General features: G+C 45.6%; 1 protein-coding gene across 1 annotated transcript in view; it reads left to right on the forward strand.

The window, feature by feature from the left end:
• Positions 1-4093: 4093 nt before the first annotated feature.
• The window catches only part of XPO7 (exportin 7), a 65000-nt gene continuing 54613 nt past the window's right edge, over positions 4094-14480 (forward strand). Inside the window, exon 1 of the mRNA XM_061593212.1 lies at positions 4094-4298. Coding sequence (XP_061449196.1) covers positions 4281-4298 — 18 coding nt within the window. The 5' untranslated portion in view covers positions 4094-4280. The remainder of the gene's footprint in view (positions 4299-14480) is intronic.

Genomic DNA, 14480 nt, shown 5'->3' on the forward strand with positions numbered 1-14480 from the left:
GGGCAACACTGGCCAGGTGCAGTTTATTCACATCTTCTCAGCAGTGTAACAGTTTCTCCTTGTCCCTTGCTCAGGGCCAGTGCTGTCATTAGGCCACCTAGGCAGCCGCCTAGGGCGCAGACCTCAGAGGGGCGCAGTACTGACTTTTGAGGGGCACAGTTTTATACAGATTAGTTTTTTTAACCCTTGGAGAAATGCAACTAAAATAAATTTAGCAGTTTCAAGTTTTGTGCTTTTCATTTTTTCTACAAGACATCTGTTTTTGAAAATTGAAGTTAGCAATTTGGGGGTGGGGTGCAAGTAGTTAGCCTTGTCTAAAGCGCAAAATAGCCTGGCACCGGCACTGCCCTTGCTCACTCCACCAATGTTGTCAGGCAACCAGAGCCCACATGCGTACTGCTTGTTTTCTGGCACCCAAATACAGCAGTCCTGCCACCAGTAGCATCAATCTGCATCATGCACAAATGCTTGTGCCTGTGTCTGCATCTTTTGGCTTCTCCCAAGGGCTGCACTCCCAAGACAGTCCCAGAACTTAAGCAGTCTGTGCACAGCCCCCCCTCCCCCAAGGGATGGTCTTAAGAACATAAGAACATAAGAAGAGCCTGCTGGATCAGGCCAGTGGCTCATCTAGTCCAGCATCCTGTTCTCACAGTGGCCAACCAGGTGCCTGGGGAAAGCCCGCAAGCAGGACCCGAGTGCAAGAACACTCTCCCCTCCTGAGGCTTCCGGCAACTGGTTTTCAGAAGCATGCTGCCTCTGACTAGGGTGGCAGAGCACAGCCATCATGGCTAGTAGCCATTGATAGCCCTGTCCTCCATGAATTTGTCTAATCTTCTTTTAAAGCCATCCAAGCTGGTGGCCATTACTGCATCTTGTGGGAGCAAATTCCATAGTTTAACTATGCGCTGAGTAAAGAAGTACTTCCTTTTGTCTGTCCTGAATCTTCCAACATTCAGCTTCTTTGAATGTCCACGAGTTCTAGTATTATGAGAGAGGGAGAAGAACTTTTCTCTATCCACTTTCTCAATGCCATGCATAATTTTATACACTTCTATCATGTCTCCTCTGACCCGCCTTTTCTCTAAACTAAAAAGCCCCAGATGCTGCAACCTTTCCTCGTAAGGGAGTCGCTCCATCCCCTTGATCATTCTGGTTGCCCTCTTTTGAACCTTTTCCAACTCTATAATATCCTTTTTGAGATGAGGCGACCAGAACTGTACACAGTATTCCAAATGTGGCCGCACCATAGATTTATACAACGGCATTATGATATCGGCTGTTTTATTTTCAATACCTTTCCTAATTATCGCTAGCATGGAATTTGCCTTTTTCACAGCTGCCGCACACTGGGTCGACATTTTCATCGTGCTGTCCACTACAACCCCGAGGTCTCTCTCCTGGTCGGTCACCGCCAGTTCAGACCCCATGAGCGTATATGTGAAATGAAGATTTTTTGCTCCAATATGCATAATTTTACACTTGTTTATATTGAATTGCATTTGCCATTTTTCCGCCCATTCACTCAGTTTGGAGAGGTCTTTTTGGAGCTCTTCGCAATCCCTTTTTGTTTTAACAACCCTGAACAATTTAGTGTCGTCAGCAAACTTGGCCACTTCACTGCTCACTCCTAATTCTAGGTCATTAATGAACAAGTTGAAAAGTACAGGTCCCAATACCGATCCTTGAGGGACTCCACTTTCTACAGCCCTCCATTGGGAGAACTGTCCGTTTATTCCTACTCTCTGCTTTCTGCTTCTTAACCAATTCCTTATCCACAAGAGGACCTCTCCTCTTATTCCATGACTGCTAAGCTTCCTCAGAAGCCTTTGGTGAGGTACCTTGTCAAACGCTTTTTGAAAGTCTAAGTACACTATGTCCACTGGATCACCTCTATCTATATGCTTGTTGACACTCTCAAAGAATTCTAATAAGTTACTGAGACAGGACTTTCCCTTGCAGAAGCCATGCTGGCTCTGCTTCAGCAAGGCTTGTTCTTCTATGTGCTTAGTTAATCTAGCTTTAATTATACTTTCTACCAGTTTTCCAGGGACAGAAGTTAAGCTAACTGGCCTGTAATTTCCGGGATCCCCTCTGGATCCCTTTTTGAAGATTGGCGTTACATTTGCCACTTTCCAGTCCTCAGGCACGGAGGAGGACCCAAGGGACAAGTTACATATTTTAGTTAGCAGATCAGCAATTTCACATTTGAGTTCTTTGAGAACTCTCGGGTGGATGCCATCCGGGCCCGGTGATTTGTCAGTTTTTATATTGTCCATTAAGCTTAGAACTTCATCTCTCGTTACCACTATTTGTCTCAGTTCCTCAGAATCCCTTCCTGCAAATGTTAGTTCAGGTTCAGGGATCTGCCCTATATCTTCCACTGTGAAGACAGATGCAAAGAATTCATTTAGCTTCTCTGCAATCTCCTTATCGTTCTTTAGTACACCTTTGACTCCCTTATCATCCAAGGGTCCAATTGTCTCCCTAGATGGTCTCCTGCTTTGAATGTATTTATAGAATTTTTTGTTGTTGGTTTTTATGTTCTTAGCAATGTGCTCCTCAAATTCTTTTTTAGCATCCCTTATTGTCTTCTTGCATTTCTTTTGCCAGTTTATGTTCTTTTTTATTTTCTTCATTCGGACAAGACTTCCATTTTCTGAAGGAAGACTTTTTGCCTCTAAGAGCTTCCTTGACTTTGCTCGTTAACCATGCTGGCATCTTCTTGGCCCTGGTGGTACCTTTTCTGATCTGCGGTATGCACTCCAGTTGAGCTTCTAATATAGTGTTTTTAAACAACTTCCAAGCATTTTCGAGTGATGTGACCCTCTGGTCTTGCCAGGGGATTGCTGATATTGTGGATGGGCATGGGGACGGCCATGGAGTGAAGGGAGGGAAGTGTGTGCCACCACCCCAGTCATTTGCTGCCTGAATGGGCTATCTCATTTTACAGATAGGTAATGCCTGTTTCAGTTGCTACTGATTGTGCTTGACTGTCCCCATGTTTCTCAAACCATTGGGCAGCTGTCTAGCAAAAACAGATGCAAGAATGTTCCCCATGCAAACCACAAGCAAGGCCAACAGTGGCAATAGACAGTAGGGCATCAGGTTCCTATGAAGATTGAAACTGTTTTGTTCTTGCAAGGTTCCAATGCATCTGAAATCAGTATGAGAGCCTAAAATGCTACAGCTCTATCCAGGAAGCATAGGGGTCTCGCAAGCTACCCAGGTTACCTTTCTGTTTGCATTGCATCTTTAGAGTCTCCTAAGAACAAAAATGTAACAATTCCCATCTCGCGATGATGATGCTCCTGTTTAGGAAGACCTGAGTTTTTCAACTGTGTCTCTGCGCATATCTTGGTTAAGTGTTATCCCTCCTTATTTGCTACAGGTATCTTCATATCCCACTAACTGCAGAAAGTCTACATTTTGTCCCTGGTTGTGCAGCTGAGTACCACCAAGCGAGACTCATGAGGGCAGGCCCCACTAGCATGATGGAATCCTGACTGCCCCTGCCTCCTATACTTTCATAGCCAGGAGTCATCCCCAAGACAGCTTCTAAATTAAATTATGCATTGAGCAGTGGTTGCATTGCTCCATGGCCTTATAGGCGCCTTCCAACTCTACTATTGTATGATTCTATATCTGTATTGTTTCCTGATCTATGGCTCAACACGTGATCGGCCACTGGCCTAATCCAACAGATCCCCATTTGGGCTTACAGGATGCCTGATCTGAAGTTCTGATTGGACTACAACTCCCATCAGCTCCAGCCTGCATGCCTGGATGACGCTTGGGCTGATGGGAATTGTAGTCCAAAACATCTGGAGGGCGCCAAGTTGGAGAAGGGCGCCCAGAAGCGTGACGTGAGGTGAGCCTGGCCTTCAGAGGCCGGCAGCTTCAGACTGGGGTTGGTGGTGGTGAGAGGCTCTGCTCAGCCGCATCCATCCCCTCCTAGAGCACCTCTGCCTGCCTCACGCAACACGACCGGTGCGCGGCCCCTTTAAGGGCCATGTAAACAAAGCCCGATTTCCCCCTACCGTACCCTCTCGCGTGTTAACGTCACTGCTGCGCGACCCGCTCCTTACGCCAGCGCAGAGAGGCGCGCCATTCTGCAAGCCCGCGCGACCATGGCAGTTCTGGTTCGCTCTAGAGGACTGCTTACGCCGAGTGCGTGAGGAGGCAGGTGCCAGTGCGCAGGCGCGGCAGCTTCGCTGGGTTGACTGTAGGAGGGGGAAGCGGCGGCGGCGGCGGCGGCGAGAGCAGAACATGAATGGAGCAAAATGGCGGATCATGTGCAGGTGAGGAGAGATGCGGCGGCGGCGGCGGCAGCTGGGGAGGCTCGCCCTGTGGCGCTGTGGCCGCAGTCGGGCCCGGAGGCAGGCCGAGTCTCGGCGCCGGAGCCCGGCCAGGAGAGGCGCCCGCCGGCCCCGAGACCTGTGGGGCGCTCCCCTCTCCCGCTCCACCGGCCGGCCGGCCGGCGGGCGGGCCTGCGTGAGCTGTGGAGGGGCCTGGCCTGGCCTGGCCTACTCTGCGCTGCGGTGCCTGGCATGCCGACCGGCCCCGTCCGAGCGCGGGGCTTGCCGTGCCCCTCCTGGCCTGCCTCCCGCCGGCGCCGCGGCTCTGGGGCCGGGGCAATGGGGCCCTTGGGCTGCGGCGAGGCGCGTTACTCCCGCGGCGGCGCTCCGGGGGAGGAACGCCCGAGTACCCGGTGCTGGCTCCCTGCAGGGCAGGCGAAGGGGGCCGAGAGCTGGGCCGGGGGCATCGCGGCCGCTCGCCCGCCCTCCCTCCCTCCTTCCTGTAACCGGGTCTGCTTCTCTTGGGGGGGGGATAATTGGCCGGTCCGAGGGATGCGGAGCCAACTGAATAGGGAGGCGCAAGGATAAAATAACCGCAGAGCTGGAAAGCAAGCAAAAGCCCCCCAACCCCAGTGCAGTCGTGGCCCACTTGTTAGTTGGGCTCAGGAGGCTGCCTTAACTCTTCTCGGCTCCATGGACTCCCAGAGAAAGCAACTTTTTCAGCAGTTCGTGGTTATGCCGATGCGTTTATTTCTGTGAGTTGTTCTTGCAAACTTTTCCCGGACCAGTGGTGCCTCCTCGGCCGCTTGGCCTCGGTAGCTGGTACTAGCCTTGAGCTGTGCCTTGAGAAGAAAAGCGTCTGCCGTCGTTGAGGCCAGGGGGGTGGTACATGCGAGGGACGTTAAACCGAGGTTGAAGTGCGGTTGCCCCAGTCATGCCATATCCCCGCCAGCTCCTTCTGATTCTGGTCCCTCCATGATCCACAAGGGTGAGCTGTTTCTTTGCTCATCACCTGGCTGTGGGTGCACTTCTGAGGCTCTCGGAGTTGAAATGCTTTGCAACCGCTTCACACGTTATAGGGAAAGATGGCTCCCCGTTTTTTACCCACTGCAGGTTGACTCTTCTGTGATATTTGAAAGGCATTTGTGTAACTCATTGTAAGCATGCTCTAGGAGCAACAGCTGACTGAGCCTCACCTTGGGAGACGTGGGTGGGTATGTGTGCCATTTCCCCCCAGACTTGCAAATGATCATGTTTGACACATAGGTGAGAATGTGAGGACCTGCCTTTGCTGCTGTTTACTATCTCCTTAGTTTTGCTGTTAAGAATTAGTAATGGCCTGATTAACTTTAATTTGTGCTGTCAATCATTTTTTTTAGCAGAATCCTTGAAGATATGTTTTTATACTACTAAAGCACAGACTTATAAGATGCTTCTCAGTTTTGAGAATGTCAAAAACGTTGGTTTTCTGTTAAGTTTATTCGGAACGTAAGAAGCTGCTTTATCCTTGTCAGTCGAGCCCAGTATTGTGTGCTCTGACTGGCAGCAGCTCTCCAGGTTCTCTGGTGGATGTCTTTCCCATCACCTGATCCTCAACTAGAGATGTTGGGATCTGCATACAAAGCAGTGCTGTACCACCCAGCTATGGTCCCTGCCATTTAGATAACACACCAGCAGGTAATTAGGAAAACTATTTAAATTAATTCCAATGAATGCACATGCCCTATACATGTTTTTCCCCAGTTAAATCCTGTGTATACCAGATGTGAAAAACCGAAGTGTGCACACTGCTTCATTGAGGAGCTGCGAGCTCTGGTTGACTTCGAAGCAGCTTGGTATCTGACTGACTGGACTCAGCACTTATTTTTCAAGTCAGAATTTTATTATTTGGGTCATACTGGCTGAATTTGAGCAGTTTCTGTATGTGGCACCCTTGTGAATAAATGGAGAGAAGTTATTTGTTTAAAAAATGCTACCGTTCCTGCTCGCAAATATGTCTATATATTAGTCATTTGTCCTGGCAGAGAAAAAGAACCACCTTTTACAAAGGCATCCATGTTTGGTGATAAGTCTTGCTGGCTACATGTGACCAGACAAAGAGTTGTTTACAGGTTTGGTCTATGGGGTTACCACAGTCCCTACACCAGTAATGGAGAAATGTCCACTTCTCTTTGATGGACAAGTTTCGCTGCCGAATATATGGGTGTGCTAGGGTAGAAGATAGATCTGGATCTACTGATACACGTGGGGATGATTTTGAGTAGACTGGTAAGGATTTTTGTCTCCTAGTTTAACAATAGCAGCAACAAGATGATCCCTCCTCCACAGCATAGCCTAATTTATGCTGCTAAAATGAAGAACGCTTGGGGTATCCAGGAGTGGATAATTGTGCGGAAGGAATGTTAGGACTGGAACTCAAAGCACATTCCAGGGCTCAAGAGTACTTTAGTAGTATGTGTATGTCTTTTGGACCAGGCTTTGATTGATGGATCTCAAGGTTCTAGTAAAATTCACAAGTAGATCCCACAAGCAGGAAGTTTGCCAACTCCTGCTGTAAGGTCAACCTTGAATTGGATAATATTCAGTTCCAGTTCAATGGTTAGAGAACTGTCTTCACCAGATTTTCCCTGTCAGTTTACTTTTGACTTGGGAATGAATAATGCCTTACATGGCATGGGACCGCAATACCTGGTGGAGCGCCTCTCCCAATATGAAACTACCCGTACACTGCGCTCAACATCTAAGGCCCTCCTCCGAGTACCATCCCATCAAAAAGCTCGGAGGATGGTGACTAGAAATAGGGCCTTTTCGGTTGTGGCTCCCGAACTGTGGAATGGTCTCCCCGATGAGGTGCGCCTGGCGCCGACGCTGCTATCTTTTCGGCGCCAGGTAAAAACCTTTTTATACTCCCAGGCATTTTAAAGTGTATTTTTACAGTATTTTATTACTGTGTTGTATTCTGGATGTTGTTTGGTTCTCGTATTGTTTGTGTGTTTTTGTTTTTTGAGTTATTATATTTATTGTATTTATATATTGTGCCTGCTTTTACCTTCTATGTACACCGCCCAGAGAGCCTTCGGGCTTAGGGCGGTATATAAATTAAATTAAATAAATAAATAATGTATGAATGGAAGTTCTCAGCACACTAGCAAGTATCTCGCATCACATTCTAAAATGCAAGAAGAAACCTGTGGATTGAATAAATTCTTTCTGTATAGTCAGGGTTTGTTTTCCCCCTCCTTTTTGTTTGGGGGACCCTTTGAAATACTGTTACAGATGCAAATAGTTGTAGGTTTCTCCCTGCAAATGTGGTAGCAATTCTTCCCGATATTTTAGCCTACACACACTTGCTGCTTTCGGTTCAGATGAATGCACCACATGGCAGATGCTGTCGAACTCAGCTGCATGTAACAACCAGTGGCTGGTTGAACCTCCCTGTTTCTGATTGTTTCTCTTAACCGTCCTTCTGTAAATCTTTCTTTGTGGGATTCAGTTGTGAAACTGGGTGGGTAGTTAGGAGAGCTTCCTTTAGTTGACTGCCACAGCAGGATGTTGGCTGGTGTGGAATTGCATTTTAATGAAATTTTGCTGGGTATCATATTTGGTCTTGTGAAATCATGCCTCCCAGATAAAACTGGATAGCTACCTTGGAGGGGGCTTCCCTCTGTCTGTAGCATGTGATTTGTTGTCTAGAGTTCTGTTGCAGTTGTCTAACAACCCTGTACTTGCTTTCCGTTTGTGTCTTACTGCTGTCACCTGGATTCTATAGACAGATCAGAGTGGAGGTGAGGAATGCCATGAGATTGGACAAGATGGTGCTTAGATTCTTTCAGTACTGATGTTCTGTTAAAGAAAAAAGGTCCCCCCACTAATGCACTCCTGAGCAAGCCATCAAGTGAAGCACAGTTCATTGTGGATTGTGGCCTGCTGGGTTCTTAATCAATCTTTGTTTTTTGCAATCCCAGGGAACTGGCAAAAAGAGGTTTAGTGAAACCGTGGTTGGCTACAAGTAGTGCAAGTCTTCCTCCATCATTTTATACCAGCCTTCCCCAAATGTTATTCTCCAAATGTTTCAGACTACAATCCTCTTCAACCCCAGCCAGCTCAGCTGTAAAACATCTGGAGGGCACTAGGTTGGGGATGGCTAGTTTGGATACCATAGCAGGACAACACTTATTCTCTAGTTCTGAAATGGCTTCAAAGTAAAGGTTGCTGCAGTTAATTGAAGGGGGAAAATGATGTATTTTTTATTCAGTGCTCATGACTTATGCTTTGAACTTGAAGGGCTGTCGTTGTGCATATCCACATCATGAGATTCTCAGAGTCCCATCTGAAAGTTTCTTCAAATGCCAGGTTCTGTGGTGGTCCAAAAAGTGCTGCCTTTGTGGGTTGTCCCCAGTCCCACTTCTGCCGTCTCTTCCTTCTTTTGAGTTTTGTTTTCTTCAGTAGTGCCGCCTCTTGAAAGTGTATCTGTTTGTGTTGTTCTGCGTCAGCCAAATACCACACAAAGCGATGGTGAATAATGATTTATCACACAAAACTCACGTGGGGGACATTTCTTTCATTCAGTTGTTTGAGTTTTGGGAAGGAGAATTTACATAACATATCCACCAATTTTACATTTTTTAAAAAACTTTTTCTTTTTTACAACGTAGCATTTTTAAATCCTTTCCAAATCACTTTTTCAGAGTATGAAGTATCTTGCCATTCTTCCAATTTGTAATTGGATGTTGGATCATGCTTGTGAAATTGATAAGTTTTTTTATTAAATAGAATAATAGATGAATGAACTGGCCTCCTATTGAGTCCCAAAAATATTGAATTGGTCTTGGGATGTGGTTTGGGACTAATTCGTATGCAGATCAACATTATTATTTATTATACCTGTCTCTTCCTAGATTACATGGACATCTTCTAGAACATTTTGAGTAGGTATACATCTTTGACTGTATGGAACATTAGCTATGTCTGAGTTTTAAAACTGTTAACAGTTAATGCAGCTTCTGAGCTGCACATGAGGTAGATTGTATTGTGGAGACCAACCCAGGTTTTGTTTGCATTTTTGCAAATTTGTGGGGCAGGGTGTCTCCAAGAGATGATCAGGTCTCCCGTTCCCCTGGTGCATTCACTGTGGCTGCCCAATCTCCTTGCCTTTTGAAGTTTGATAGGGGTATCTGTGGCTATACAGATGTTCGTAAACTACAAGGTTTTTTGCTGGTTAGTGAATTTCTCTGCTAAAACAACAGAATGAAATTTAAGTGCAAAGTTCTACACCTAGGCAATAGAAACCAAATGCTCAGTTATAAGATGGGGGACACTTGGTTCAGCAATACTACATGTGAGAAGGATCTTGGAATTGTTGTTGATCACAATATGAGCCACAGTGAGATGGGACTGCAAAAAAGGCTAATGCTATTTTAGGCTGCATTAACAGAAGTGTAGTTCCAAATCGCGTGAACTGCTAGTTCCTGTCTGTTTGGCACTGGTTAGGCCTCAGTGCTGCATTCGGTTCTGGATACCACACTTTAAGAAGTAAGGATGCAGACAAACTGGAACAGGTTCAGAGGAGGGCAATGAGGATGATCAGGAGACTGGAAACAAAACTTTATGCAGAGAGACTGAAAGATCTGGGAATATTTAGCCTTGAGAAGAAAAGACTGAGGGGAAATAACGATAGCTCTCTTCAAGTACTTGAGGGCCAGGATCTCTTCTTGATTGTACCAGAGTGAAAATCACGGAATAATGAGCTCAAGTTGCAGGAAGCCAGATTTCGGCTGAACATCAGGAGAACTTTCCTAACTGTTAGAGAAGTACAGTAGGGCCCCAGTCATATGGCAGGTTAGGTTCCAGACCCCCACCAGAAAGCGAAAACTGCCAAAAAGTGCATCAGCTGTAGTGTGGGGGCCTGGAACCTAACCCACTGATCGCACCAGAGGAGGAGAAGATCAGATCTTCCCCTCCTCGGGCACGATCAGCTTGAGCGGGAGTCTGATTGCACCAAAAGAGGAGAACATCAACTGTAACACACTACAGCTGATCTTCCTCTCCTCTGGCGCGAACAGCTGGAGTGCGGGGCGCGATCAGCTGGAGTGTGGGGAGCTCCAGCCCCCCCTCCAGCTGATCACCCTGCTGGCGCCGTGTTAGCAGAACGCTGAAAAGCAGGGTGCCGAGAAGCGGGGCCCTACTGTATGACAATGAAACCAATTACCTGGAGAGGTGGTGGGCTCTCCAGCACTGGAGGCTTTCATGAGGCAGCTAGACAGCCACCTGTCCACTATGCTTTAAGTTGGATTCCTCCATTGAGCAGGCAGTTAGACTTCATGGCCTTGTAGGCACCTTCCAACTCACTGTACTTATTTTACATACACATTTAAGCTTTAGCACAATTGTCACACTCTGAGTTTGTTTGTTTGTTTCTGAATTTCGTTTTCCTCCACCCTGACTGCTTACATTCCCTGCCCCTGTACACCCATACAAATATATGTCTGCCAACATAAGATAATATTTTAATTATCTGATGGAAATGGACTCTGTTCTGTGATATGTATGTCATAATAAATGTTTGTTGCTGCCAAAATAACTGTCTTGTGACACCTTAAAGATTAACATGGTTTACCCCTCTCAAAATTGTTAACACATGTTAGTTACCCTTTCACTGTTGAAGCGTTGAGCATGGGCACTTTTCTTTGTATAGTCATCACATGCCAATGAACATGGGGGGTTCTAGTAAAAACAAAAATAAAGTAGGCCCTGGAAGGCTGACTTCAGCCTTTCTCGAGTTCCTTTGTAGTTTGCAATCTCAGTTATCTTTTAAGCAGTGTTTTTACTGTATGTTCCCCCCTTGTCCCGAGGGCAATTTTTTTTTATGTACAAGAGAGCTGGAAGTGCCTTCACTGAGATTTAGCTAGGCATATATAGCTTCTGGAGAGTTATTCAGTCTGGGTTTCCGTAAAATGAGCTGTTTGTGGTTATGTGCCTTCAAGTCGATTATGACTTATGGCGACCCTATGAATCAGTGACCTCCAAGAACATCTGTCATGAACCACCCTATTCAGATCTTGTAAGTTCAGGTCTGTGGCTTCCTGTATGGAATCAATCCATCTCTTGTTTGGCCTTCCTTTTTTTCTACTCCCTGCTGTTTTTCCCAGCATTATTGTCTTCTCTAGTGAATCATGTCTTCTCATTATGTGTCCAAAGTATGATAACCTCAGTTTCATCATTTTAGCTTCTAGTGACAGTTCTGGTTTAATTTGTTCTAACACCCAATTATTTGTCTTTTTCGCAGTCCATGGTATGAGCAAAGCTCTCCTCCAGCACCACATTTCAAATGAGTTGATTTTTCTCTTATCCGCTTTTTTCACGCTCCAACTTTCACATCCATACATAGAGATCGGGAATACCATGGTCTGAATGATCCTGATTTTAATGTTCAGTGATACATCTTTGCATTTGAGGACCTTTTCTAGTTCTCTCACAGCTGCCCTCCCCAGTCCTAGCCTTCTTCCGATTTCTTGACTGTTGTCTCCATTTTGGTTAATGACTGTGCCAAGGTGTTGATAACCCTTGACAAGTTCAGTGTCAATGTATAAGTGAACTGTAAAGTGGTGTTATTTGGGGCAGGTCTGCAGTCACTGTTCCACGCAGCTGTTGGACTGTTTGCATGGTTGAAATGTATCTGGCCATGACTGGCTTAATGGTACTTCCTCTATGTGGGCATTTGTATCCTTGAGGATACAAATTAATTACAGTACTTCAGTGATGAAATTTGAGTAATCCAGCCCTCTTTGCTCATGGAACCCTAAATTGGCTTTACTTTGAAAGAGGCCTATAGGTAATCTAGATGGGACAGAATTTATTTATTTATTTATTATTTGATTTATAGCCCGCCTTTCCTCCCAGCAGGAGCCCAGGGTGTGACGGTTAAAGTTTTTTGTGAAAGTTTTGTAAGAGGTACCTGACCACTTCCAAGTTTAATCAGATCATTAGTACAGATTAACAGTAAAATAGGAGACATTGTCATATTCAGCTGAATTTGTTTGCTTATTGAGTTGGCTTTGTAGGTTTGAACTTTGTTCTGATATTAACTTGCCTCTTGCATTTGACCTTACAGCTGGCATTTATGTCATACGTTAAGGGGAATGTTAGTTGAGTGGTTAATGTGTATAACAACCAGCCATTGTGCACATTCACAAGGCCTCATGGAGAATGTACACATAATCCTTCCTTGAAGAAGGAAATGTCCACATTTCCCAGTCAATATGCATAATCTCCAACTGGTCGTGGGAAATATATCACCTGAATTTTGTACATTCACCAGCCATTATGCATAATCTCTACCAAGTCTTGGAATATATACATCTCTTAACTGCATTTTGTACATTCTCCAGGCAGTGTGCATTCTCTGGTCAGTATGCATAATCTGCAATAGTAGCATGGTGGGCAATTTCCATCAGAATTGTGGGAAGAGGAGGGAAGGTTTAAAATTTTCTCCTCCCTGCACCCCCCTTGTGCTGCTCAGTTGATTGAGGAACAAGTCAGAATGGTGAAAATGGGGCTGGACTACAGAAAAAGTTCATCTTTATCTAGAGCCCCCACCCCTCCAGTCTTCCTAGTGCTCTGTTGATCAATGGGTGGGTATGATGTGGACCATGAGGATGTGGACCAGAAGGAGCCAAGAAGAATGGGTGCAGATTGCACCCTTCTGAACAAGAGAGAGGAGAAAAAGGCATAGGGGGTTGCAAACTGACTGGAGAATGCGCATATTGTCCAGAGAATGTACAAAATTTAGTCAAGATTTGCACATTCCCCATGTGTTGTTGGGGATTGTGCATCAAGCTCCTTCCATCAGTTGTGATTCTGAACTTGCCATGGAGGCAATTCCTTCACCATTGAGGCGCCTTCCTGGTTATACTCAGCAGGCACATAAAACAAAGGCACCTTCTGTGTTGTTGAAGGCTGACCCTCAAAATAAGCAAATAAAAGGACAAAGGGGATAGCCCAGTTTGCAGTCTGCAAACTTTTGGAACTCCCTGCCTATTGACATCAGGCAGGTGCCTTTGCTGTATTCCTTTCGGCACTTGCTTAAAACTTTTGTTAGTTGGTAGCTGTTTTAATTGTTTTAAATGTGTTTTTAATTACTTATTTTTAACTGTTTTTTTGATAATGTTAATTTGTTTTGTAAAGTGCTTAGAGATATTTACATTGAAGCAGTATATAAATTTTGTTAAATTAAATAAAGTAAAAAGAGGTATAGGCAGCTTCTACCCATCTTGATAGTATCCACAGCCACTACTGTAAAAACTTCCACCACCGTTTTCTGATCTCAGCACCTGGGTTCCAAACTTCGGAGGGAGAGATTCATGATCACTTTTTCCTTATGCAGTATGACAATTATTCCCCTCAATTAGTTGCTTTCCATGGGGCTTCTGGAGACCGTTTCCAATTTCCTGGGCATCTGTGTGGTATTCTTAGCACTACTCTGGTCACAAGTACTTACCCAAACCAGTTTATTCTTGCGATCTGAGTAAGGAAGCCTCCACCCTCTTACCACCACTTTTTTGGGGGGTATCATAAGCACTCCTGGGATCTCTATGCCTCTCTCTCTCTCTCTCTGAACTATGGCCATATGAGACTTGGCATTACTGTGGCTGGGAACAATCCCCATACTTGGCACACTGTCTTCATGATGGACCATTATGAATTATACTGTCTCCCCTTGTCAGTGGTATCCAGTCCTACTGAGTCTCAGTCAGCCACTGTGGCATGCACTCCTAGCCATATGAGGGTGACCACAACTCTCTAATCAGCTCCACATTCCTTTCCTACCATCTTCCAGCCCTGGTAAGATTGGTTGTTACAGCATATGTCCTTTAACCCAGTGTTCAGTTGTACCTTCCATCTTTGGGCACCTTGTTCATAACAGACTAGTACTCTGACAATATTGAAACATGTGATGCTGTTTGCCATGCTGTCCAACATTTCATCAATACCAGTGCCTACTTAACTATTCAGCATGCTACTGGTGCCTTCCACCTTTTCAACTTGGTCACCTCGCCAATATGGTGGTTCCCAGTTGGTTCTGACCTCAGCTTCTGGAATGGCCTCTGCCTCCACCTTGGCCTCAGTTAATGTTACTAAGGGACATTCAGCACCCCTTGCCCGGACCTTAGTACTTGAGAATTGGCT

Source organism: Rhineura floridana, chromosome 12 (genome assembly GCF_030035675.1).
Source record: "Rhineura floridana isolate rRhiFlo1 chromosome 12, rRhiFlo1.hap2, whole genome shotgun sequence".
Lineage (NCBI taxonomy): Eukaryota > Metazoa > Chordata > Lepidosauria > Squamata > Rhineuridae > Rhineura > Rhineura floridana.